The sequence below is a fragment of the Henckelia pumila genome, chromosome 4 (genome assembly GCF_033568475.1).
Source record: "Henckelia pumila isolate YLH828 chromosome 4, ASM3356847v2, whole genome shotgun sequence".
NCBI classification, from domain to species: Eukaryota; Viridiplantae; Streptophyta; class Magnoliopsida; order Lamiales; family Gesneriaceae; genus Henckelia; species Henckelia pumila.
In genome coordinates, this window is record NC_133123.1 from 195,929,970 (window position 1) to 195,956,691 (window position 26,722).

The 26,722-nt window shown below is 38.9% G+C and overlaps 3 protein-coding genes across 3 annotated transcripts; 1 reads left to right on the top strand and 2 right to left on the bottom strand.

The window, feature by feature from the left end:
• Nucleotides 1–9,974: 9,974 nt before the first annotated feature.
• On the bottom strand, nucleotides 9,975–10,988 carry LOC140862539 (uncharacterized). Its single transcript, XM_073265567.1, has 2 exons — nucleotides 10,770–10,988; nucleotides 9,975–10,601 (listed from the first exon to the last, which is right to left on the bottom strand). The coding sequence occupies exons 1-2, from the start codon at nucleotides 10,986–10,988 to the stop codon at nucleotides 9,975–9,977; spliced, it is 846 nt and encodes a 281-aa protein (XP_073121668.1).
• A 931-nt stretch (nucleotides 10,989–11,919) lies between these two features.
• Nucleotides 11,920–12,935, top strand: LOC140862540 (uncharacterized). The gene is made up of 2 exons (XM_073265568.1): nucleotides 11,920–12,216; nucleotides 12,306–12,935. Exons 1-2 carry the CDS (start codon nucleotides 11,920–11,922, stop codon nucleotides 12,933–12,935), a joined length of 927 nt encoding a protein of 308 aa, XP_073121669.1.
• Nucleotides 12,936–13,832: 897 nt separating this feature from the next.
• Nucleotides 13,833–17,216, bottom strand: LOC140864779 (myosin-binding protein 2-like). The gene is made up of 4 exons (XM_073269136.1): nucleotides 15,970–17,216; nucleotides 15,703–15,885; nucleotides 14,255–15,628; nucleotides 13,833–14,166 (listed from the first exon to the last, which is right to left on the bottom strand). The coding sequence occupies exons 1-3, from the start codon at nucleotides 17,042–17,044 to the stop codon at nucleotides 14,298–14,300; spliced, it is 2,589 nt and encodes an 862-aa protein (XP_073125237.1). The 5' UTR covers nucleotides 17,045–17,216; the 3' UTR covers nucleotides 13,833–14,166; nucleotides 14,255–14,297.
• Between the last annotated feature and the right edge of the window lie 9,506 nt (nucleotides 17,217–26,722).

A 26,722-nucleotide genomic window follows, 5' to 3' on the forward strand; every position in this document is an offset into this window, starting at 1 on the left:
ATTGGTTCTTGCAGGCACTATCAGTGATACCTAGGGAATCATGGGGCGATGTTGCTAGACGCTCTTACCATGATTCGTTGGGTAAGTCGGAAATTGTTGTTCCGAGTCACAAGGAGTTGTGAGCCCACGGCTAGCTGTATCCCTGAACCATTGAGGGTCACACAAGTAATGGATTTCTAATCCCCGTTGAGATAATTAAATTTAAAGAGTTAAATTTAGTGAATAAAGAAGTGGGACTTCTTATTTAAGAATAGAGGGAGTAAGATTTCCTAAAATAACATAGTGATGGACATTTTTGGAAACCACTGAATTCGGATTCAGAAAATTTGTCTTGAATATAAAAGATGCAGAAATGGTTTCTGTGCACATTGGTGAAATTGGTTTATCAATCTGAGTCACGATGAATTTTATATTAATTTCTGAACATGTGGGCTTTGCTTGTCAGACTTGAACTTATGACTAATGGGCCCTAAGCTGTTAGCAGCCCACATTATAAATAAGTTATTGCAGTACAGAAATTACATATAATACAGGCATAATTTTAGAAAACCTAGAGCCTCCTCTCTTAGGGTTTTCGGCCGCCCCCCTCCCCTACTGTGTTCGAGAATTTCAGTCTGAAAATTTCGAATTTGCAGTCTGAATTAGCAGATCAAATCTGTTATTTCTCTTCGTAGAAACTTCTGATAGACTTTCTAGTGCAGTCTATCAGAGGGATTAAATTTCCGTTCGTGGACCTGATTGAAGAAACGTTCGTTCATCAGTTCCTGGGATATACAACAAGAGCAGATTAATCTGTTGGTGTCCATAATCTCGCTTCGAGATTTTAAGGTAAAATTTATATGATTTAAATTTTATGATTTAATTTTAATCGTAGGAATTTTATACCCATAATATGGAATCGTTCCATATAAAATTTTAAAACTTTCGCTGCACTGGATATCACTTTCTTACTATTAAAATTAAATCATAAAATTTAAATCATATAAATTTTACCTTAAAATCTCGAAGCGAGATTATGGACACCAACAGATTAATCTTCTCTTGTTGTATATCCCAGGAACTGATGAACGTTTCTTCAATCAGGTCCACGAACGAAAATTTAATTCCTCTGATAGACTGCACTAAAAAGTCTATCAGAAGTTTCTACGAAGAGAAATAACAGATTTGATCTGCTAATTCAGACTGCAAATTCGAAATTTGCAGACTGAAATTCTCGAACACAGTAGGGGAGGGGGGCGGCCGAAAACCCTAAGAGAGGAGGCTCTAGGTTTTAGAAAATTATGTCTGTATTGTATGTAATTTCTGTACTGCAATAACTTATTTATAATGTGGGCTGCTAACAGCTTAGGGCCCATTAGTCATAAGTTCAAGCCTGACAAGCAAAGCCCGCATGTTCAAAAATTAATATAAAATTCATCGTGACTCAGATTGATAAACCAATTTCACCAATATGCACAGAAACCATTTCTGCATCTTTTAAAGTCAAGACAAATTTTCTGAATCCGAATTCAGTGGTTTCCAAAAATGTCCATCACTATGTCATTTAGGAAATCTTACTCCCTCTATTCTTAAATAAGAAGTCCCACTTCTTTATTCACTAAATTTAACTCTTTAAATTTAATTATCTCAACGGGGATTAGAAATCCATTATTTGTGTGATCCTCAATGGTTCAGGGATACAGCTAGCCGTGGGCTCACAACTCCTTGTGACTCGGAACAACAATTTCCGACTTACCCAATGAATCATGGTAAGAGCGCCTAGCAACATCGCTCCATGATTTCCTAGGTATCACTGATAGTGCCTGCAAAAACCAATAGATTTTGGTTAGCGTACAGTATGGTCCCTTCAACCATATATCCCGATCGAATCAACAACCATTGGTAAATCGAGAGTTGTTCGAGATTCGATAACTATGCAATGCATCTTGAAGATCAAATAGTGACATCGCATGTGCTACTAAGAAATCATTTCTTAAAGCACATCATGTACTCTGGCCAGAGATTTGTCACACTAATATCTCCTCAGATTGCATAGGATATCCACACTCGCAAGTGTGCGGTGAATCCTTGACAACAAAGCATCGACTCCTATATGTATCGTAACTGTACCCAATCCCAACACCTGATGACCCTAATAGAGTCGGTAAATGAGTCAAAGCACAGTACTAGCATATAGAGTCTCAATGATGTTTCAAGTAATAAAGACAAATGGTATACAACCAAAACCGCGGACTATATCCACTCGATAAGTGATAACCACTTGGAAAGTTCGAATAGGGTAGTTCGATCATTCATCATATGAATATCCATTTGCATGCTTCGAACATCTCTATGTTCCATACCAATGAAACATGGTACTCGGCATCGCAAATTCTAGTCTCAATCTCGAGCGATCCTTATCCTTATTTGTGGACGGCTCAATTGACTAGAAACTGTTTAGAATATACAGTGAACATAAGATGTGTTTCATGACAGTGATCTCTCTATATTCACTATTTCATCTTAATTTAGTATATTTAAGGTCTTTATCAAAATAACAATAGTATATCATTATATAATAATAAGATAAAGTGAACGCCATTTAAAGAACGTATATTATATTAAACAAAGATTGTTTACAAAAAGAGACTCTCAAAGCCCTTAGCCACAAGTTGGCTAACGGGGCATCAACTCTTTCATTAGGGTCATATGTTATGGTTTGATTCCGGATTATTTTATTTTGGGCCGAGTAATTTATTTAAGAGTCTAAGTGTTTAGTTTATCCATTGGGTCAATTTTGTTATTGGACCTAAGATGTTCATTGAGCTTAATTTAGTTATTGAGTCTAAAATATTTATTGGGTTTAATTTATTTATTGGGCTTAGTTGTTTATTTGGGATAAAATGTTATTTGAACTTGAATGAATTGATTTAGTTATTGAGCCAAACTTATTGAGCTTAAGATATTTATTGGAGGATTAATTTAATAATTGAGCTAAATTTTTTAATGAGCCTAAGTTGTTTAATTATTTGGTTGGACTAAGTTCTAAGTTGGACTATGTATTATTGTGCCAATCTAAGTCTGATTGGGTCATTTTAAGTGTGATTGAGCTAGTCTAAGTATTTTTTTGCCAGTATAAATGTTAATGATCCAGTCTAAGTTTATGGGCTTTTGTTAAGGGGCAGCAACTCGAACTAGCCAGCGGCAAACAAAATAGTCCGTAAATATATATTTAATATATGTATATGTATATTTTGATATAAGTATGATTTTTATTATAAAAATGAATTAAATATATATTTACGGACAAAATTTTAAGGAAAATGATATTTTTTTAAGTTCATAATTCATGCATGTATTTTATGATGAGATAACGGACATGTAAAAAAAATATTTTTGGGAAGTTGATGTGATTTGTGACACTTATGTTCATGGGCCTAAAGATCCCCCAAAGGTTTGGGTGAAGTGACACTTATGTTTATGAGCCTTCGAAACCCAGAGGTTTGGTGACGAGGCATAGGAGGCGTAGGGAAACCCCACAGGTTCGGTGACCCTCGCCGCCACGTACGCTGGTTATAGATTGATCAATCGAATTAGGTTACACTTCACTGATATGACCCACAGAAAATGATTTTTATGTTTATGACATGCCAATGCTTATGTTATATATTATTTTACGTATTATGTTATGATTTAGATTACAACGCATTTTATGCATACGATTTTACGAGCATGCATGCATTAGAATCCTCAGGTTATTTTTATATAGGTTATGTGCTTGTATGTGGTTTTATTTAGTAGTACTCGTTATTAAAGGTAGAGCATGCTGGGCCTTTAGGCTCACTAGATCTAAATGGTGTGCAAGTGAGTTTTATGTTATTCAGGATGTTGTGGTCCCGACTGGTGGTGAAGACCTTTGTGCATCCGTGGCGAGCTAGCACACCCGTGACCTTCGCTAGCTCATGTTTCAGTTGATTTAGTTTACGATGAGATATTTTAGGTATTGAGCTATTTTTCGCACATGTTTACTATTTCTGATTAGTTTGCATACTTTTGAGATTATAGTCGTTTGAATGAATTTTAACCTGTTCGAGTTTTTAAACTTTTAAGATGAAATCGATTTTTATTATGCATTAAATTTTATGAAAATCTATTTTAAGTATAGATGCATATATGTATGGGCATATATGTAATATTTTTTTTTAAAAAAAAATTTACGAGTTAGGGTCGTTTCAGGGTGTTTCGAGAATTTCTGGACAAGTTCGTGGTTGTCTTTATTGATGACATCTTGGTTTATTCACAAGATGTGAATGAACATGCATATCACCTGAGGCTGGTGTTGCAGACTCTATGAGAGAAGCAATTGTACGCAAAGTTGAGTAAGTGCGAATTCTGGCTTGATCGGGTGGCATTTCTTGGCCATATTATATCCAAGGAAGGAGTTGCAGTGGATCCGAGCAAGATTGAGGCTGTATTGAATTGGTCTCGTCCGATGACAGTGGCTGAGATCCATAGTTTTCTGGGCCTGGCAGGGTATTATCATCGTTTTATCGCGAATTTTTTGCAGCTAGCTCTACCCTTGATGCAACTTACTCGGAAGAGCATAGCTTTTGAGTGGTCTTCAGTATGTAAAGAGAATTTCTGTGGACTTCGTCGACGGTTGACTTCTGCACCTGTCTTGGCATTATCATCTGGATCTGAAGGGTATGTGGTGTATACTAATGCCTCTCTACAAGGGTTAGGTTGTGTTCTCACTCAGAATGGGCATTTGATCGCATACGCTTTTAGACAGCTGAAAGTTCACGAGGATAATTATCCAGTGCATGATCTTGAGTTAGCAGCTATTATTTTTGCGTTGAAAATCTGGCGTCATTATTTGTATGGCAAAAAATTTGAAATCTTCACATATCATAAGAGTCTCAAGTATTTGTTCACTCAAGCTGAGTTGAACATGAGACAACGTCGTTGGATGGATTTGTTGAAATATTATGATTGGGACATTAAATATCATCTAGGATCTGCTAATCTCACCGCGGATGCTTTGAGTCGTAAAGTGCGAGTATCTGCACTTCAGACTTGTCTTGTTTTCAGTGCGGTTCAAAATTGTTGTTCTTCGGGATATACTTTCAAGCACAAGAAAGGTATGAGAATTATTCAGATGTTTGCAATTTTATTTGAGCCAGCTTTGTATTCTCAGATACGAGATTCTCAGATGTCCGATCCGAAGATTCAACTATTGGCTCTATTAGCCAATGATGATAGTACGTCTGTATTTCACTATCAATCAGATGGTTTCCTGTGTTTGTCAGGCCGTATTGTAGTATTTGATGATGAGACTCTGAGGAATGAAATTTTATCTCAAGCATATCGTACGAAGTTGAGTGTTCATTCGGGGAGCAATAAGATGTACACGGATTTGCAAACTCGATTTTGGTGGAAGGGAATGAAACGAAGTGTGTAACAGTATGTTTCAAAATTCCTGTTGTGTCAAAAAGTTAAGGCAGAACACCAACGACCTAGGAGATTGCTTCATAGTTTGCTTATTCTTGAGTGAAAATGGGAGTTTATCACGATGGATTTTGTGACCCATTTGCCGATATCCTCGAGGAATTGTGAGGATATCGAGGTTGTGGTGGATCGACTCACCAAGTTAGCACACTTCATTCCGCATAATCGAGATTACACTTTCGATCGGATGGCTCGCTTGTACATTCAGGAGATTGTGTGATTCCACGGAGTGCCTGTGAGCATTATTAGTGATCGAAACCCCAGGTTTACTTCTAGATTCTAGGAGAATTTTCAGCATGCTTTGGGTACTACACTTAGTTCGAGTACTGCTTATCACCCGGAGATTGATGGTTAGTCAAAGCGAACTATAAGTACTCTTGAGGATATGTTGCGAGCTTGCGCTATGGATTTTGGTCTAGCTTGGCAAGATCAATTGCCATTGATTGAATTCGCGTAAAAAACAGTTATCATCGCAGTATTGGTATGACACCATTTGAGGCGTTGTACGGACGACGATGTCGTACTCCACTGTTCTGGGAAAAAATGGGAGAGCGACATGTTGAGGGACAAGAAATAATTCAACAGGCTGCTGATTTTGTTGGGCAGATTAAGAAACAGATTAGAACTACACAGGATCATCAAGCCAGCTATGCTAACATCAAGCATCGGCCTTTGCAGTTTTAGGTTGGTGAGAAAGTATTCTTGAGAGTTTCACCTTTTCCGCAGGATTTTGAGATTTGATCCATTTGAGATTTTGGAAAGTGTTTGAGATTTGTCTTAATGATTAGCATTACCATCATATATGTCTAGTATCCACGATGTGTTCCATGTATCACTATTGCGACAATATGTGGCGGATGAGTCTCACGTATTACAGTCGTCAGAGGTACATCTGGATATAAATTTAACATATGTGGAGAGATCATTGCGTATCATGGGTCATAAGGACAAGGTGTTGTGTAACAAGATCATTCCTCTTGTTCTAGTTCAGTGGCAGCGCCGAGGCACGGAAGAAGACACTTGGGAGCTAGAGAGCCGTATACGTTTGGAGCATCCTGAATTATTCTGATTGAAATTTGTGGTTACATGTAGTATCTTGTAAAATGTTCTTTGGTAATAAAATAATACTCTGTTCAGTGTTCAGTTTGCATACTTAAGATTTATTTCGAGGACGAAAATATCTCAAGTGGGGGAGAATGTAGTAACCCGGTCCCATTTTACAAGATTAATTGGGTTTAAAATGTTTTGAATTAATAAAACATAATTAAAGGATTTTAATTTGATCAAACAAACCAAGAAATCGGATCCAGAATGTCCAGAAATGGTTTATAGACCAAAGTTGACTCAGGGAGTTCGGATGGTCCAAACTCAAGCCTAACCAAGATCGGATGGTCCGAAGCGATCGGATGCAGCGAATCAGTCAGAAGATCTAAAGAGTTCGGAACGTCCAAACTAGATATCGGAGCATCCGATCGTAGTTAGGCCATGCATTTGTGAGGTGTCAACACTGTTTGGACACACAGGAGTTCGGAAAATCCAAAGTTGGGATCGGAGCGTCCAAACTATGCATTGCTGCAATGTTACCTACATGCGAGATCGGATTGTCCGAAGTAGAGATCGGAGCATCCGATCTCTGCCTATAAATAAGACCTTCGAGAATCAATTTTCTCACACCAATATCAAGTATTTCCTCTCGTTTCCTTAGATTTTTAGGGTTTTCTAGCTTTATTTGGCATGGTGTGGGTGTTGGCGAGGTGCTCCGGAGCTTTAGCGGAGTGGTGCCCAAGTTCTGGGGGCGTTCGACATCAAAGGGCTGACGACGGACGGAGTTATACTCGAGTTCTTAGAATAGTTTGAGAATATCTATTAGCTTAGTTAAGACTTTTAGATATTGTTTAGTGATATAGTAATCTGATGATTATAGTCTTGGACAATAGAGCTGGTGTAGCTTTCCTGATATAATTAAGGTACGAAAGTACTGTTCGAGATATCCAGACTGAGTATGCATTTATTATATGTTGCATTATTTATATGACATGATTTTATCTGCATATTATCTGTCACGATATTGTGCTTCATGCATTAGCATATTGAGCTTATACCATTGAGATAGTCGATTTTAGGGCACTTATCCTACATGTAGTGGATGGTTGGACACGTGGACTCGTGATCAGGTCACCTATATCCACATTGGGTATATGAGCCACCTCCTGGTGCGACAGCGCATAGTGCTATATATCTGGGGCCCGAGTCAGTGGCAGGATTCTTGACCTAGTGTCTTGGTACCCGTACGCTTGCATTCATGCTCATATAATATTTGTATAATCATACTCTCGTACTGAACGTTTTATGCTCGCATCCGCGTTTTGGTTTTGGACAACCTATTCCATGGGACAGGTCTCACACTTGATGGAGCGGGAGTCTCAGGGAGACCATAGTTGCGGGTAGGGGTGCAAACGAACCGAATCAAGCCGAATAATGGTAAAATTTTAAGGCTCGAATTCGGCTCGATAAGAGTATATTCGAGTTCGAGCTCGATTCAAAGTTCAATAATTTCAAATATTTTGGCTCGAGCTCGGCTCGAAATGAAGTTCGAGTTTGAGTTCGGCTTGAAATATTCGAACCTATTCGTGAACTATTCGGATATTATGGTTCGAAAAGCTCGAAATGTTCGAAAAAAGTTCGAAATGTATATATATTTATTATATAATTATATTATATTAATTAAATATTATGGTTCGCGAACTATTCGCGAACTATCGAACAGTATAATTTCGGCTCGAGCTCGGCTCGAAAAAAAGTTCGAACATGTTCGAATTCGACTCGAGTTCGATAAGCTCGAATACGAATCAAATATTTATCAAGCGGACTCGTAAAGCTCACGAACATGTTCAGTTCGTTTGCACCCCTAGTTGCGGGTTTGCAGCAGTGATGGAATAGGTTCCGGTGTTGTCTTTTAGTATTTGGTTTGAGTTGTTGATACTCAGCATTTCGATATGGTTGTATAATAATTTCGGATTTATTTTTCTTGTGTTGTTTAATTTATTTAGTTTTCGCTGGTTTACTTTGATTATACTTAATTAAGTTAATTGTATGTCTAAGTTTTTTGATTAGTAGGTGATCACAGAGCGAGTCATTACAATTATTAACAGTTGTGCATGTGTGACATTTCGGTGGGAAGGTGATGAATGAAATGACGGATCATTTTTTCCTCAAAAAGCTGATGTAGGTGAGAGACAAACAAGAAGAAATTCGAACTGAGGAATCACTTTTGAAGCCTCTATCGGCCTAAAGAAATTATATCACTTTTGAAACTTCTATATGTGCTACCGATCCGAAAATACAGAGTTATTAGTTCAAAAATATTTTACAAGAGATTATCAGTGAAGCCGAAATTTCACATGAGTGATATATGCAATTTTTTCAACTTATACAATTAGCCTGATATTTATGATAAATTAAATGTAGCATTCGAGGCATAACAAATGAGAATTGCAATTATTGAGCACATAACATATGTTCGTGCACAGTCTTATCTCTAGCTGGTCACTCCTCTATGTGGACATTAATCATCTATAAATTAATTAAAGTATATAGTAAATTTTTTAGGCCTACACAACCAAAAGTTTTTGTTTATTTTTAAAGCGAAATATTCATTTGGTGAAAACAATTCTTTGCCTACTTAGGCCATCTCTAACACATATCCTCTATATTTCATCTTCTATCCTCTAAATAGAGATTCGTGATCTCTATTTTCAAAAAATTTCTCCAACCCATATCCTCTAAATATTACCAAATACTCCATTTTCTATTTTATTTTTTAAAAACATATATATTTATATAATAAAAAAATTACATAATATGTTTTTCAACTATATTAATTGGATATGGTTAAAATTAAAATCGTGTAATATATTAATAATTATGTATTATAATGTTAAACATATTAAAAAATTAAATTTACACGACTCGTTATTTTTTTAAAAAAATATGCATTTATTTGGTAATTAAATTGCAAACACATGAAAACAGTTGCATTGCACACAACACAAACATTAATCATACAGACAAAATAAAAATTAACATAAACATACAACACATAAAAGTTTAAAGAACAATACATCAATTGACAATTAGGAATACTAAAATTCTGAATTACTATCTTCCTCCCACAAATGGTCGATAAGAGCATCCCGAAGTGCATAGTGAGCCGACTTATCTTTTATTTGACGATGTCATGCAAGAAACTCTTGAAATCGAACATGCTCATCATGTGCCATTTCAACATATGGGGTGGCTGCTTCGCGATAATTTGTGACTGATACATGCTCATCTCTTTCATCTTCAATAATCATATTATGAATTATTATGCATGTGGTCATGATATCATGCAAGACTCGTTTGCTCCATAATCGGGCTGGTCCAGTAATTATTGCCCACTTTGATTGAAGTACACAAAATGCGCGTTCAACGTCTTTTCGACAACTTTAATGTCGTGCTGCAAAATATTGTCTCTTCGGACCTTGTGGATTGTGAATTGTTTGCACTAGAGTAGCCCACTTTGGATATATACCGTCGGCTAGATAATATCCCAATGTGTATTCTTTTCCTTGTATAACATAGTTAGCGGAAGGAGCTACCCCGTTGGCCAAATTAGCAAATAAATGAAATTTTGATAACACATTAATATTGTTGTTTGAACCTGGCAAACCAAAATATGCATGCCATATCCACAACTCGTAATCTGCTACGGCCTCCAAAATGATGGTTGGTTTTCCGCTACGACCTGTATATTGTCCAGCCCAACCGGTAGGACAATTTTTCCATTTCCAATGCACACAATCGAGGCTTCCCAGCATCCCCGAAAATCCACGTTGTTTTCCAATAAGGAGAATCCTTTCAATGTCCTCGGTATTGGGAGACCGAAGATACCAGTCACCAAACACCTCCACCATAGCCCAACAAAATCTTTTCAAACTTTCAATTGCAGTAGACTCACCGATTTTAATATACTCATCCGTTGAATCTGCCGATGTACCATAAGCTAAGATTCGCAATGCAGCAGTTATCTTTTGGTGTGGTGACAACCCGGGTCTCCCTAATCCATCTACTTTCTAAAAAAAGTAATTGTCATGCTTTTCAACGGATTCCATAATTCGCAAGAATAGGCGGTGAGACATTCGAAAACGTCATTTGAACATTGACTCATTGTACATCGGAGACTCTGAACAATAGTCAGCAAATAAGCATTGATCAGCGGCCAATCTATCTCGATTAATCACAATATGGCCAGGAATTGATCCTCCATGTTGCAAATTATCACTTTCATGGAAGTACTCGGCGGCAACGGTAGCACTAATTAGTTGACTTAAAACCATTTGTTGTTGGTCAATGAGATGAAACTCATTCTTTATCATGACACTAGGTTGCTCTTCACCATCAGATGGTGGCGAGGGTGCATTGAAAGAAAAATTTGAAGGACCTCCCTCATGAAAATTCATTTTCAGTAGGATGTGTAAATGAAGACCAAGTCCTGGGTCTTAAATACTCATATTCAGTAGGATGAATAAATGTCACGGTATATCTAAAATTGTATGTTTACAATAAAAAAACACAAAAATGGTGTGTCTAGTTGGCCACTACTCACGGGTAGTGGCAAGTGATGTGACTAGTCATTTATGTATATAAAATACATTTACATTTTTTTTTGAGAATATATATATATACATATTTTAATACTTGATTGTACATAAATGTCACGGGTTGTGTCATTGAAATGAAATCCAATAATGGATTATCCACTTGTGTCATTTTATTTACAATAAAATACTCAATTATTTGTCTATTTGCAAGTACTCATGTTTTCTACTAGCAGCTGGCATGGGTATGTCTAGTTGTCCATTACTTACGGGTAGTGACAAATGATGTGACTGGTCATGTACAATACACACATATAAAGGTCATGTATATATATATTTACATATTTTAATACTTTATTTGCAAGTAGTCATGTCTTCTAGTAGCAGCTGGCATGGGTTGTCTAGTCGCGATCAGAGACAACTCAATACTCAACTATTGCACAGCTTTATCACGTGTTGTCTACAATCGTGCAATGAAAGACATAAAAGATGTGATGTCTAGTTGGCCACTACTCACGGGTCTTGATGACTGATTTGACTACTCATCTGTACACATAACATATCTTTGCATATTTTTTTAAAACTTAGTTATCTAAATATACACCTTTTAGATTCAATTTGCATATCTCAAGAAACATACATCCAAGTAAGTTGATTAGAAGCGTCAGATCATATATCCTTTAATATTAACCGTTGGACCATATTTGTTATCCAAAATTGTTGAGCTATAAATAGAAGTGACATTCTTAACATTCACATATATCAGATATATAAACTAATTATTTACTATCAAATGACTTCATCTAAATGCGGTGTTGCTTTCTCAATCGAGGAGGACAAAATCCTTGTCACGGCGTATCTTGATGTCTCCCAAAATCCAATAATTGGTATAAACCAATCACGTGATAAGTTGTGGTCGCGATTTGCAGCAACCTACAATGAACAAGTCACTGATAGCTCAGCAGAGCCTCGTACTATTAAAGTCCTCCAATGCCGTTGGTTCAACATAAACAAGATTGTTCAAAATTTTAGTTCATGTGTTAGCCAGGTGGAACTTAGCCGTCCAAGTGGTGCTTCTGAGAAAGACATTGTGAGTGGTAAATTTTGTTAGAATATATATTTCAAATGAATTTTATTTTTACAGTATGCAACTAAGATACAAATTATATGTGGTTGTAGTTGGATCGAGCAAAAGAATTATTTAAGCAATCATCTGGGTTGACTTGGAGGTTGGATCATGTTTGGCAGTTACTTAAAGATCAAGAGAAGTTTAGACCATCCAACGCTGTTTTACCTAATTTTGTACCAAACCATGGGAACATCGATTCATCCCAATCAGACTATTCTCCCAACACAGAATCACCAACACCCGATTCTCCAGTTTTATTCGGATTTGCTATAAACCTGGATGAAGATAGCCCATCAGGGGGTTTTAAGCGTCCAATTGGCATAAAAAAGACCAAAGGAAAAAGAAAAGCTAATGAAGAACACTCGAATGACCTTTTCATAATGGCCAAATGTAGTGAGAAAATGGTGGCTGTGATGGAGAATGCTGAGATCCATCGAAAAGAGCTCATTGATATTGAGAGACAAAGAAATGATATAATGGCCGAGAAGGAAGATAATAAAATACTATTGTTGAACCCCATGTCTGTTGATGAGTCAGTGAGTCCATACTTGATCAAACAGCAACAAAACATTTATAAGAAAAGACTAGCAAATGGGGATAGTTTCGCTGGGAATTTTGCACCTTTCGGACAATTTTTTGGAGGAACTTCACCACCCGGACCCAACCTATCGGACTACTAGTTTATTATCTTGATTACGATGAGTGTGTTTATTTTTATTGTTATTTGTGTTTTTTTTTTGTTGGTGATTTATTCTCGTGTCAAAATAATCGCATGGTTTCCAAGTTATATTAAGTCGACAAAATGTTTGTAGTAAATCGTGTTTTGAATAAAATGTTTGTGCTAAATTGTTTTGTGTGTTTCTAATTACTTTGTTCATAATTTTCATTTAATGTTATTTAAAAATAATAAAATTACAATTAATTTATTGAAAAATTATAAAAAAAAACAAATAAAATTTAATTAAACTAAAAAAAATAAACACTGAAATTAATTTTAAAAATAAAATGGAAGAACACTCAAAATAATAAAAATTAGACCCATTTACCAAGTAATATTTAATATAAAAACTGAAAATAATTTAAAATAGGGACTAAAAAATAAATTAATCATTTTCAAGATCTAAAAAATAATTTTGAAGGATGGCATTTTCGTAAATATGTCATCCTCCAAATCCATCTTCTATTTGAACAGTGATCCTCTAATGGAGGATCACTGTAGCATCCTCCAAAATGAAGGATGCAAATAGAGGATGGTTGGAGATGCTCTTAGTTAAATCAAATCAAATACATGACTTTGATAGCCAATACTCAAATTATTCATCCAATTCAATTAAAAGAGTTACATTTGTTTTTTCACTCTACTCAATATATAACATCACATGAAAAAATATGTAAACTCCCGTCATTGTATATATGTTTATATAATGGTGCAAGATACTAATCTTTTATAAAACTTAAAGTCAAATATTGAATTAAACATAGATGAATAATCAATCAATTGTTTTATCATCTACGTCAAAGTGCGCGAGTAGGGTGGTCGAAGAATAAATGTACTTTTAATAAACTAATGCTAAGCACGCTTCTCTTTTTACTCGCAAAACATGCCAAATGGCTTCTGCTGACTACACAACAAACACATACATTTATCATCCCCCTTTCCCTTAAAAGAGGTAGATCGGCACAATCCCTAAAAAAACTGGGCCTACATATACAAAAATAACTAGGAAAAAAGTTACAAAAGTTCAGTATAATTCAACTTCATGTCTGCCAAGATTACTACAAATCAAACAACACCATTTATGTTCCCATTTGCAATTTGGTATGGAAAGTCCCCCGGCACGATTCTCCGCCTTTTTCATTTGATCTTTATCATCGAGTAGTAGCAAACTTTAGCTCGTTTGGGAATGGATTCTGCACCAAATAACAAGCATGTTATATTAGGCAATTTTATGTGTATTAATGCCAAGTGTTGATTATAAGTTTGACATAAAAATTTTACCTCATAGTCTTATGTAGGTGCCAAAATCTTGAGCATGAGCGTTTCATAGCATTGGATTGCCACTTAAATTCCGTGCTCGAAGCTCAACGTTGCGCAGATCACGAAGGTGTTGTAAGATTTCTTGAAGGAGATCCATTCCCTTGTCACCTTTGTTTAGTGAACTAATACAGTGCTTTAAGAACTCCCTATCTGCTTCAAATGCTTGTAGCCTCTCATATAGATGATCCACCTCCTCTTCAATGGCAAGATTCTTATTTTCCATTCCAAGCGTCGATTCAAAAGCTTCGTGCAAGCCATTTGACTCGATCCCATTGGCGTTGCCATGTAGCGTCTCGTCCTCATTTTCATCACTAATTTCTTCGAAAAGTGGAAGGAGCATTTTTCCCTTTTGACCGGTGATTCTACTCTGCTGATCATGTTTCCCATTATTCAAAGACCCATTTGGATGACAATTTTCTTGCAGTCCACTGTCTTCCATATCTCGAAAATCTTCAAAACGTCGCTCCTTGTCATCGTCCATTGTCCCCAGTTTTTCTTCCAAAATCTTGAGCTGCTCAAGAATTGAGAATTTCTCATCCTCAAAATCTGCTAGAGATTCCTCCAAACTCACAACCGCATCAGCAGGAGTGTATTCTTGATTCCCATAAAAGCTCTCCTCTGTTTTCGCCTCCCTATTCAAATCAAGAGACGTAAAAGATCCATCGCTTGCTTCGCTATTGCTGCACGAACCTGAACATTGTCCACTTCTAACACTCCCATCTTTGCTTCTTTTCAATAGCCTTGTCTTCTCTTTTGTTTCATAGTCCAAAAGCTTCTTCCTACACACTTCGAATTCCTTTTCGACCTCCAACTTTTCCTTCTCTTTCTTCACCATAAGTTCATTCAACAATTCCAAGGCTTCTTGATCATATTCAGACTGTTCTTCCATCATTCTTTGATACTGCAATGCTTCCATCTGCATCGCTGCCTTCTCTTCTTGGAGCCGGTTTATCATAGCCATCGTTTGGTTTGCTGCCACGGCAGAGGCACTTCTCTCTTCTTCAAGCTCTGCATATAAAGCCCGCAAAGTCTTACGCTCAGCTCTCAGCATAACTTTCAATTGTTCAACCGTAATGACTCCATCACAGCCATCCAATTCACTTGCCACACTTCCGTCCAAAGATTCTTCAGTCCCGGAATCTTTCTTTTCCAGCAGTAGCATTTTCTTGTGCAGGTGATTGAGGCTGTCCACAGAAGTAGGCGTATCCGGAACCTTATCTTCTTCAATCTCATATAAATCCGAGTAAAGAGATGGCTGATTATTCAGTACATGATCCCTTTCTTTACTTGATAATGGCTTCAAGTCCACCACCTGTTCCTCAAGCTTTAAAGCAACTGACAGAAAGAAAAATTTTCAGAATATTGATTAACAATGGCGAAGAACGAGGATTTCATGAATCGAAAACTACCACATGGTTCTTCTTCGTTGAGAATCGATGAACTTTTCGAAGGGCCTTCGTTCATGGATTCATTTAAAAGAAAAGATTCTTGATTTTGCATTTCATCTGCACTATCCAAGTCAGGGATTTCTGTTCCTATTGAGATGTCTGCTTCATTCTCATTATTCCCCATTTGAGAAACTTCCGCAGAAGCTACAATTTTCAGACTAAACATTTACATTACATATATAACTTCAAACATATAAATTAAGGATTCCAAGAAAAAGTTGCATGTACCTCCGAGAACACATGAATATGTTTCCACCCTTTCTCCTTCCGGTTCCTGAAAATCACTGTCAGTTTCATATGGGATTTGAGCTACATGAAAATCCGCGAATTTTTCAAACTCTTCTTCAAACTTAGGAACCTCATTTATATCAAAATCAAGCAAAAGCCCATCCTCTCCGACCTGAAATTCACCCTCCAAACCAAAATCTTGAACCTCGGTGTCATCAAAATCTTCAAACTTAACATTCCCATTACTCTGATTTTCTTCAGTTGTCGAATCCACCAGTTCGATCGGAACGAGCCTATGACCACTGTAGTCTAGAAAGAACTCCAAATGCTGAGAAGATATTTCACCATTACCATCTTCTTCAACACAAACGTAAACAGACTTATCTTTCATAATCAAATTTAAAGTTTCCTTGTCTTTCTCCTCCTCCAACTCAGCAAGCATCTGATTTTTGCTCCTATACTCCAAAAGCCTTCCAGTCTCACACAAATCAGTGGCAAAATCTGACGAATTTTCATCAAAATCTGCAATCAAATTCTCTTTGTGGGCACATTCCAAAACATCCAAAGATGATGTTTTAAGCAACACATAAGATGAATACACATAATGATGTTCGTTATTTCTTCTATCCAATACAACCCCACAGCAAGAACAGCTCACATTCACCCCACCATTCGCACAAAAATCTTTCACAAACGACGAAAAATTCTTCTGCCCACCCTCGAATTCCGGCCTCGAGGACAAGCAATCCTCGCACATATCTTGAGATTCAACCAATCTCTCATGATTTGAACAGAATCCCAGATTAGAAATCTCCTTGGAATGAACTTCACAGAGAAGATCTCTGTGCACATTCTTCTCCCTTTTAGCAGGATCAAAGATATGATCAAGCCTCGTGCACCACAGGCATGGAGGTTTCAGCCCAAAATACTGAGCAAATTTGATGATCAGATAAGAAATCAGTGAATTCAACAACAAAAGAGCAATCAAAATCCATTCAAGAACCGCGTAGACAAGAACAAGTGAAATCTTGTCCGTGTTTCTGTGTAACATGGTTGCAAATTTGTTTGCAGCCATGTTAAAGAAACTGATCAACTTCTTATCACAAATCTTGAAAATAAGAAGAAAATCAAATAAACCAGAAAACCAAATGACAATAACTCAACTGTCAGAAAAGAGAATCAAAAACAAATAAAATTCGGAGATGATATTAATGATATACAAACGTGAAACGATGATGCAAAGAAGACTTGTGAACTTTGCAAAAAGAGAAGAGTAGAATTAATTTAAGGAAAAAGAATGTTTATAAAGTATTAAAACTTGGATCCGATTAGCTTTTTATTTAAAAATCTTGCCCGCTCCATTATATTTTTTTTGCATCAAGCAATTTGTGGGACACAACGAAAGAAAATGGGGTCCATAGTGGATGCCTTGTGTTGGAACTCATTATATGTGTCTACGAGTCTATCTTTCCTTTTAGTGTTTGGTCATTATTATATCTTGTGTGGGTGCAAACAATTTCGAGTCCATAATATCAACATTATGTCATGCCGTATAATTATTTTATGAGTAAGTTTGTTGTGAGATCGTCTTACGAATTTATATTGATGAGATATGTCAATTCGATCTGTTAGCATATCTTGCACATATATTCTTTATTTGTTTCCAACTATACAAATTAGATTTGTGATTTATTTCCTTGTATTTTGTATCTAACATTAGGTGGTTATTTGTGCTTATCTTACACTATCTTAGGATTGTAAATCTGTATATATACACTCATGCGTGATAATAAAATTATTCATTCACCATAAAGTTCTTCATGGTATCAAAGCCTCAAGGCTAATAGGCACATCCAATATATTTTTTTTTCCTTCTTCTTCTTCTTCCTCACACTACAACCATGACCTCCAATGAATCCACCCAAACTCCGCCCCCGCCTCCTCCAACTTCCGACAAGTCCCCTTCCCTCATCTCTTTTTTTATATTGCTGCCCAAGTTTCCCTCAAACTAACATTCACAAATTACTACGCTTGGCGTCTACAATTTCATACCCTACTAATTGCTTATGACCTCCTTGATTTCATTCACGACATGATGTCGTGCCCATCCACACAATCACCAGCGGCGTTGCCATAATTTCCAATCCAGATTACTCTTTTTGGATTCGTTAGGATCAGATCCTGCTTAACGCCATCATTGGTGCTCTCTCTCCCACCATTATACCCTTCATTGCTTCTGCAAGCACGTCCCGTGAAGCTTGGCTTATTCTCGATAAAACTTATGTTGCCCCGAGTTGAGGTAGCATCATGCAACTCAAATCCCACCTCTCCAATCCAATAAAAGGTTCTAAATCTATCACGAAGTATCTGCAAGGTATCAAAACTCATGTCGATGCCCTTGCGCTTATGAATGTTCCGGTTGATATTGAAGATCTTACACTCAAAATTCTTCATGAACTCGACGATAGCTACAGGGAACTTTCTCATGCAATTCAAGCTCGTGATAATCCCATTACTTTTGATGAATTACATGAGAAATTACTCACTTTTGAAGCCCAACTCATGATCCGCAACCTCAGTCCGAGCAGCCCTGCCACAGCGCTCGCCACTTCCCGCTCCGCAAAGTATGCACCACCTGGCTCCGCTCCGGGTTTCTCTCGTCCGTCTAGCTCGTATCGCCCTCGTAAACAGCGCTCACTAGGCACTTGGCACCATCGCCCAGCCGCGCCCGCTGCTCCTAAGCCATATCTAGGGCGCTGTCAATTATGTGGTGTTCAAGGCCACTTCGCCAAGCGTTGTCCGGATTTTCAACATCTCCCCTGGACTCAGCACCGACCAACAGCTGCCCTGACAAGTCCGTACACTGGGCCGCAGGCTCATACTGCCTCACATCCCATGACTACACCTGCTTCTTCGGAATGGATCCTCGACTTTGGTGCTTCTCACCATGTGACTACTAATCTCGCAAATTTGTCCCTGCACTCTCCGTACAGTGGCTCTGATTCCATTGTCATTGGAAATGGCTCTGGTTTGTTTATTTCACACATTGGTTCTCTTCGTTTGCCTACTTCGTCCATTGAGTTCTTACTCACAGAAGTTCTTTGTGTTCCTTCTATGGCTAAAAACTTGATTTCTGTTGCACAATTATGTCTTAACAACAATGTTTCTGTTTCTTTTCTTCCCTCTTGTTTCCAGGTGAAGGATCTCAGCACGGGCGATCTGCTCCTCACGGGACCATGTAATAATGGCATCTACTTTTGGCACTCCTCTCCACCCGATGCATCCTCCTTACGCGCCTTCTCCTCATCCTTAGAGTCGGTGCCCCTGTGGCACTCCCGCCTGGGTCAACCCTCCTCCACTATTATTAGTCATTTAGTGTCCTCTAGAGTTTTATCACTGTCTCCCAGTTCACTTTCTAATTTTCATTGTAATTCCTGCAACATTAATAAAATTCATAAATTGTCTTTTTCTGAATCTACTCTACTTTCCGCTGCTCCTCTTGAATTAATTTTCTCTAATGTTTGGACCTCTTCGATTGTCTCTAAGGATGGATATAAGTATTATGTTATTTTTTTAGATCACTTTACAAAATACATTTGGCTTTATCCCCTCCGGCGCAAATCGGATGTCTTATCTGTTTTCCAAATCTACAAATCTCTCATTGAAACTAAACTTAATCGTAAAATCATAACCCTCTACACTGATAATGGTGGTGAATTTCTGGGTCTCAAGTCGTTCTTGGTGACTCATGGAATTTCTCACCTCACCACACCCCCTCATAATCCAGAACACAATGGTTATTCCGAACGTCGTCATCGTCACATCGTCGAAACCGGCCTCACCCTCTTCCATCAAGCTTCCTTTCCTCTTACCCTTTGGCCCTTTGCCTTCGCCACTGCAACTTACCTTATCAACCGCATGCCTAAGAAAAATCTATCCATGTTGTCTTCCTTCACGAAACTATTTAATCAACCCCCTAACCTTCTTAAGATATGTGTGTTTGGTTGTCTCTGCTACCCCTGGCTTTGCCCATATACCACTCATAAACTAGACCCGAAATCACAAACCTGCATCTTCCTTGGGTATTCTCTTACTCAGAGTGCTTACATATGTCTTGACCTCTCTTCTCATAAATTGTTCATTTCCCGCCATGTCCGCTTCTTCGAACACATTTTCCTTTACCCTCATCATGACAACTAGTGTCCTACCTCCCCCATTCCTTCCACTGCACCTCCTGTAGTGACCCTATCCGGATCCACTAGTTAATCAGAGTTAAGAGCATAATTAAAAATGCATTAAATAAATCGCTGCGGAAGACTTAAATAAAAACAGACCGACAGAATACAACCGGTTAAATAAATTCGATTATACAACCCAATCGAATAAATAAACCCTAAAGGCAAAACTTATAGCTAATCCTGCTGTCTTCACTGGTCACTGGCTACTCCAAGCTCCTGGTGCTCAATCCTGCACCTACACCTGCCCCGTCGAATGGGGTGTCCAGATACATAGAAAAGACTGGACGTCAGCTCTAATCTCAATACGAAAGCAGTGGGTAAAACATACAAATATGATGCATGCAAATGATAGGGTATCCATATCTGGGATAACTGTATATAACTGCTCAGTAATGGAGCCTAGGACATGAGTGGTACAACCCGGGGAGCAAATCCTGCGTACACTGCTCATTCCTATAGGACGTGGACTGTGTCCCCCGATGCTAATCACCCATGACCCGTCAGTCACTGGGCACTAGACATCAACCGTCCAGACAGGGCTGAGCGGCCCTACATGGCTCATCTCACAAGATGGACAGGCACAATATGATATGCACATGCTGCATAATAATATGACACATAAATGCAACATGTAAGCATGCAAAACCCGCTGGCTATCTCAGTCTGTACTTGCGTGCCTTTCTACAGGCAGTCCTAGCAGTCCCACTCTAGGTTCCAAGCCTATATTAGCTCTACAATGCAAATATCCATACATCAATATTTAAGCTCTAAAAGCCTTAACTAAGCTATTGCATACTCCTAAATAATTTAAGGAGACCATAGCTATACCTACGTCCATCGTCAGCCCGCTGATGACAATTGCCTCAAAACTTAGGCACATCTTCGCCTCGACGTTGGGATCGCTATGCCACTTCCGGATTCCCAATAGGATGCCTAGAACTCCCTAGATCTGAGTTAGAAGGCCTAGGAATTGAGAGAGGAAAAAGAGAGGTGCGAGTTGAAAATGCAATTTCGGACCTCTATTTATAGGCGAAGTTCGGGCCGTCCGAACTCGACTTTAGATCCTCCGAACTGGTTCGGATCCCCCGTTCTTGACTTCGGAGCCTCCGTTCCTGTTCGGAGCCTCCGATCATGACTTCGGATCCTCCAAAGTCCCATCAATGATGTCACCCATGACGCATTATCTTCGGAGCCTCCGAACCGAGTTCGGATCCTCCGAACCCTTTCGGATCCTCCAATCTTTGGTTCGAATCCTCCGATCCAGTTCGGAGCCTCCTAACCCGGTTCGAAGCCTCCAAACCATCCGAACCCTCGGAACCTTCCCAACCATTTTCGAGTGTCCTGAATCCATTTCTGGACTCCGTTAACCCTTTTGGGATTTCCTTAATCATGTTTTACTTAATCTAAACATGATTACATGATTAATTATTCATTAATCGTTAATTCTGGATACGGGTCACTACATTCTCCCCCCCCCCCCCCCCTTAAAAGATTTCGTCCTCGAAATCTAGGGTAAATCCTCGAGAACGTACGAGAAACCCTTGCTCGAGTGTCTGGTCGAAATATCCTCCGACACGCTCAGACTCTCGTCAAATTCTCTGCAAACTTCATTAATGTTGAACCGCATTAACATTTCCCCAGCTAAAAATTACTGCGCTACTGGTCGACAGTCGAACTCCTCTAGCACTCACATATCACAACATTGATACGTCTTCCAAACTGACCCCGATCTCTCTGGTCACGAAAGATACCAATACCCACTTGATCGAGATTATCGTCTCAAAGGAAATCTTATACTGACGAAGACCAAGCCATAACCTGACTGGCTTACGACAATCATCGAATCACTAATCAAAACTAACCATCTAATGGTTCCAAAAGTTCTCGGTGCTCAACACCTCTAGTTAGGAAACACTAATTCCAACATTGTGCTGACACATCAAAGCCCAAATTTCTCCCCAAGAGAATCTAGTTGACTCAAGTTTATACTTCAACGTAACTTCTCACAATGTTCCCTAGACTAGTTACCCTCCCCACTCTCCCTGAAGCACAACCGGCTTCCCAAGGAATACTGGAAACTTAAACCATCATGTCTAGTACATTCTGCTGTCCACGTTTCTTAGTATAACCTCAACACTGTGCCCTGATGATAATTATCATCACTTGCAATTCATGACGCTACGTCATCTCCTAGCCATTGGCCTGTGAAGTCACGCATACATTGCAATGGAAGTCATCACGCCTCTGATGATCTACATCATCTCGATCATAGGTTATTCACCTCATGAATTTCAATCGGTAGACATCCTCTTGATAGTTATACATAATCGCAATCACTGTACGCTCATCAAGACTAAGGCAAGCTCCCACCAATATGCTCGAATGGGACATTCCACAGTGCACAGACATATGGAAACGCTTCCTATTCCGTCTCGAAACTCGACAGTCATTGCACCTGGTATAACTCAACTCAGAGTCTCTGATGATACCATCATCGCTCATCCCAACCTCGCAAGATCGAATCATAAAGATCCTGGAAACTAAATCCCAACGGATTCTCAATAGTCAAATCGCTCCCTTGCTAAATGAATCAGTCTCAACACTGATCGAACTAATTCATCGATTCCCTAATCGATCCTGGGAAACACTTGTGCTCGAAGTAACTTGCCACCCGACGCACATCCAAATATCGATTATTGCTAACGCGCAATATTCTTGAAAAACAATCCGCACGGATATGGCTTGTTGACTGGAAAGAACAAAGTTGCTTCATCGCTATCTTGCAAAATCTTCAATTCCCACAACAATCTTGTTGGCCACTAAGTTGAAATTCTACTATCTCTGTCATTTCAGAGACATCGTTCATCACACGCTAGAAGACTAACGACACATCCTGAAAGATCTCGAAGATCAGATCCTAGCTAATGTCACACAGATCAGACAACTAATGTTTCCTTGCTAATGTCCATTAGCATTTCCAACTACTCGTCGGATCCAACCACAACGGTACACATAGATGCCCTCACTTAACCGAAATGTCCGGTCAACAATCTTCACTATTGTTGTTCAATGAAAAACTCTCACATGAAACAATAACATGATCCTTTCCTGACCTATTGCTATCACTAAGCAATTGATTGGATCAATATCAGCTTTCTTCTTAACAAGAATGCACTATACTGGAAACTACCAACTCCCTTGCTTGTCTCCACTGTCAAGTTAGCACCTAACTTGATCATACAAGTCCACTTGCAATCGTTCCCGATTACAGCAATCTCAGAAGATTCATCTCTGGCGATCATTGAGACTAAATAACTCAAATCTCCGATTTCTCTGAGATGGTATTCAGTACTCATCCCATAAGCATTTACTCGACAAAATACTATCCCAAGTATTTCTTAATTGCTATATCCTGATCAACCCTGATTGGCTCAACCAATCGAATTCGTCGATCTACTTAAGCTCGCACTTATCAGATCAGACCACCACTGATCATCCAACCTACATGGCTCGGTCAATAACCATGACTCAGCTGCCACAAAGAACCATTTCCAAACGGTGTCAGATCATGGTACATAAGTAGTTTACTTGGCACAAGTCCTGCGCCTTTTCAGCACTACTAACCGCTGATTCGTATTCTGAACTTAATCATCCTAACTCTGACAGAGTTAGCCAATAACCACTAGTAGTCACTAGCACAGATCCCGTGCCACCTTAGCACTACTAATCGTTGTCTTGTTCTCCCAAGGCAATCATCAAGATAAACTAAGCCCATCCATCCCATGGAAAATCCTACGCTCAATCTCTGAAAATATCAGACAGTACTTAGCGCAACCATTGGACTCACTATCCTTACCTCCTTCATTTAGAATGAACACCACGGCTCGTCAAGTCCAAGAAGAATAACTAAAGAATCCTAAAGATTTCCACAATCTTCGAACACTCTCCTGATCATATCCCTTGTTAAGATTGTGCAACAGTTCAAGACTAAGGTAGCTTACCTCAATAACCCATCTGGACAACCACCAAGGTTTCACGGTCATAGGCCATGCTTCCCTCACATCTTAAATAGTCATATACAATCCTTAGCGTCTGATACAACCCCATTACTGATGAAACCAATCATCAAGGAGTAGTCCTCGTATTCGAGTCAAAGTCTTAAAACAACATTTCATCCAGTATCTTGGATAATTCCTATCACAAAGAAATTCTAACCACAACTCTGATGACAACCCCTAGTCATCGCTGGTAGAAATCCGTCCACCTACTAGATCCACACGTCTAGCAGTAACCCAAAGGTTAAAATCTAACTGCTCAGAATATACACTTATCAAGGAAATCCCTCCAAGACTGGTTCTACAGCAGAACACTCAAACTATATCTCTGGCACACCAGATGATATCAAACCATCGATATCAAACTTGATATCTAATCCAAGGTCATACCTCGTCGTGACTGTCACCAAATTCCAAGACTGAACAGCCTTCCCACCGCCAATCCTGAAGCACGAAGGCTCCCAAATAACCTCTGAAGTACAAGGACTCCCAGAGTAACACTAGCATAGGGTCGCGCCCCATCACGTCTAGTCATAGTCATAGTCCACAACTCTCGGCATATACTGGACCTGGTATCCCGATGAAAACCCATCATCACAAGCCTCAACCTAACAAAGGTCAGACAACCTAATATTCTAAGGAAACAACTTAGAATAAAGCCCAAATGTTCTAAACCAAACAATACCCTTAATGCCTCTAGATGAGTCCACTCATCGCTGGCACTAACATAGTCCACTGACTAACTAGGTCAATCCTAGGAAAACGCTTAGACTAACCACAAGTCAAACTGTCGCAGTCGGCCCACTCAAATCCCATGAGCTACAGCAGTTGAACACTAATCAACTAAAACAATGCCAATCCTAGCAAAATCACTCGCAATCATTCACGAATTGTTGGATAAATAAAACATGTATCATTACTTCCATTTATGTACAATTTCTCAATTACAATCCCATTTAATACATACAATATTCAAAATACAATGAAATGTACAATCGAACTTGAATGATACAACCAAAGTATGATGATTCATTACAACTGAAATACTGTTTACAACTACAACGATACAGTATTTAAATCATCGTACTAGTCTTTGTTTCTTGAGCATGAAGCTTCTAATCGACACACGCATCGATACAAGCATACTCCCGACCAAGTCTCTCTACATGTCCTCCTACGAAGAACTCCGGAGAAATGGCTCGTGATAGCTATCCAGCTATGCTCTGCGTTAGTGCATGTCAGTCGACCCCTCCTGCTCACGATCTACCATCAGCGTTCTTCTTGTATTCATATCATGCTTTTGAACATGAAGTTTCCCGTGTGCCTATCGAACGCATCGATACAAGAATACCGGCAAAACCATGTTCTGCATGAGGTGAAAGACCTCACGCTCGAAACCTGTCATGCTTTAGGCACTCGAGGCATTTCCTGGTGAAGGTCTATCTGACAATCTCTCCATCTACGACTGGAGAATCTTCAGAGTAGTGTTATCATGGTAATGACTGTACAGATGCAAGCATCAAGTACGTCCCCACCAATCCTATACCACTGCCTCTGGCATCCGGTACTCGATCCAAAACTAGGATCCACCTGAGTAGAAATCTTGAAAACTCGGACACGATCCATCACTCTTGTCCGCACTTGCTGGAATCCAATAAGCCAAATCTTTAGAAATCCTGCCGATGATGATAGTCTCTGGGCAAACTAATTGCCGCATCATCACCTCTTCCAAGGTCTCATCCATCCTATAAGGATAACCTAAATTCTCTTTACTATATCCCAAGTCTCTTGCATGCATATGCTCTGATACCAATAAATGTAGTGATCCTACCCGGATCCACTAGTTAATCAGAGTTAAGAACATAATTAAACATGCATTAAATAAATCGCTGCGGAAGACTTAAATAAAAACAGACCGGCAGAATACAACCGGTTAAATAAATTTGATTATACAACCCAATCGAATAAATAAACCCTAAAGGCAAAACCTACAGCTAATCCTGCTATCTTCACTGGTCACTGGCTACTCCAAGCTCCTGGTGCTCAATCCTGCACCTACACCTGCCCCGTCGAATGGGGTGTCCAGATACACAGAAAAGACTGGACGTCAGCTCTAAGCTCAATACGAAAGCACTGGGTAAAACATACAAATATGATGCATGCAAATGATAGGGTATCCATATCTGGGATAACTGTATATAACTGCTCAGTAATGGCGCCTAGGACATGAGTGGTACAACCCGGGGAGCAAACCCTGCGTACACTGCTCATTCCTACAGGACGTGGACTGTGTCCCCCGATGCTAATCACCCATGACCCGTCAGTCACTGGGCACTAGACATCAACCGTCCAAACAGGGCTGAGCGGCCCTACATGGCTCATCTCACAAGATGGACAGGCACAATATGATATGCACATGCTGCATAATAATATGACACATAAATGCAACATGTAAGCATG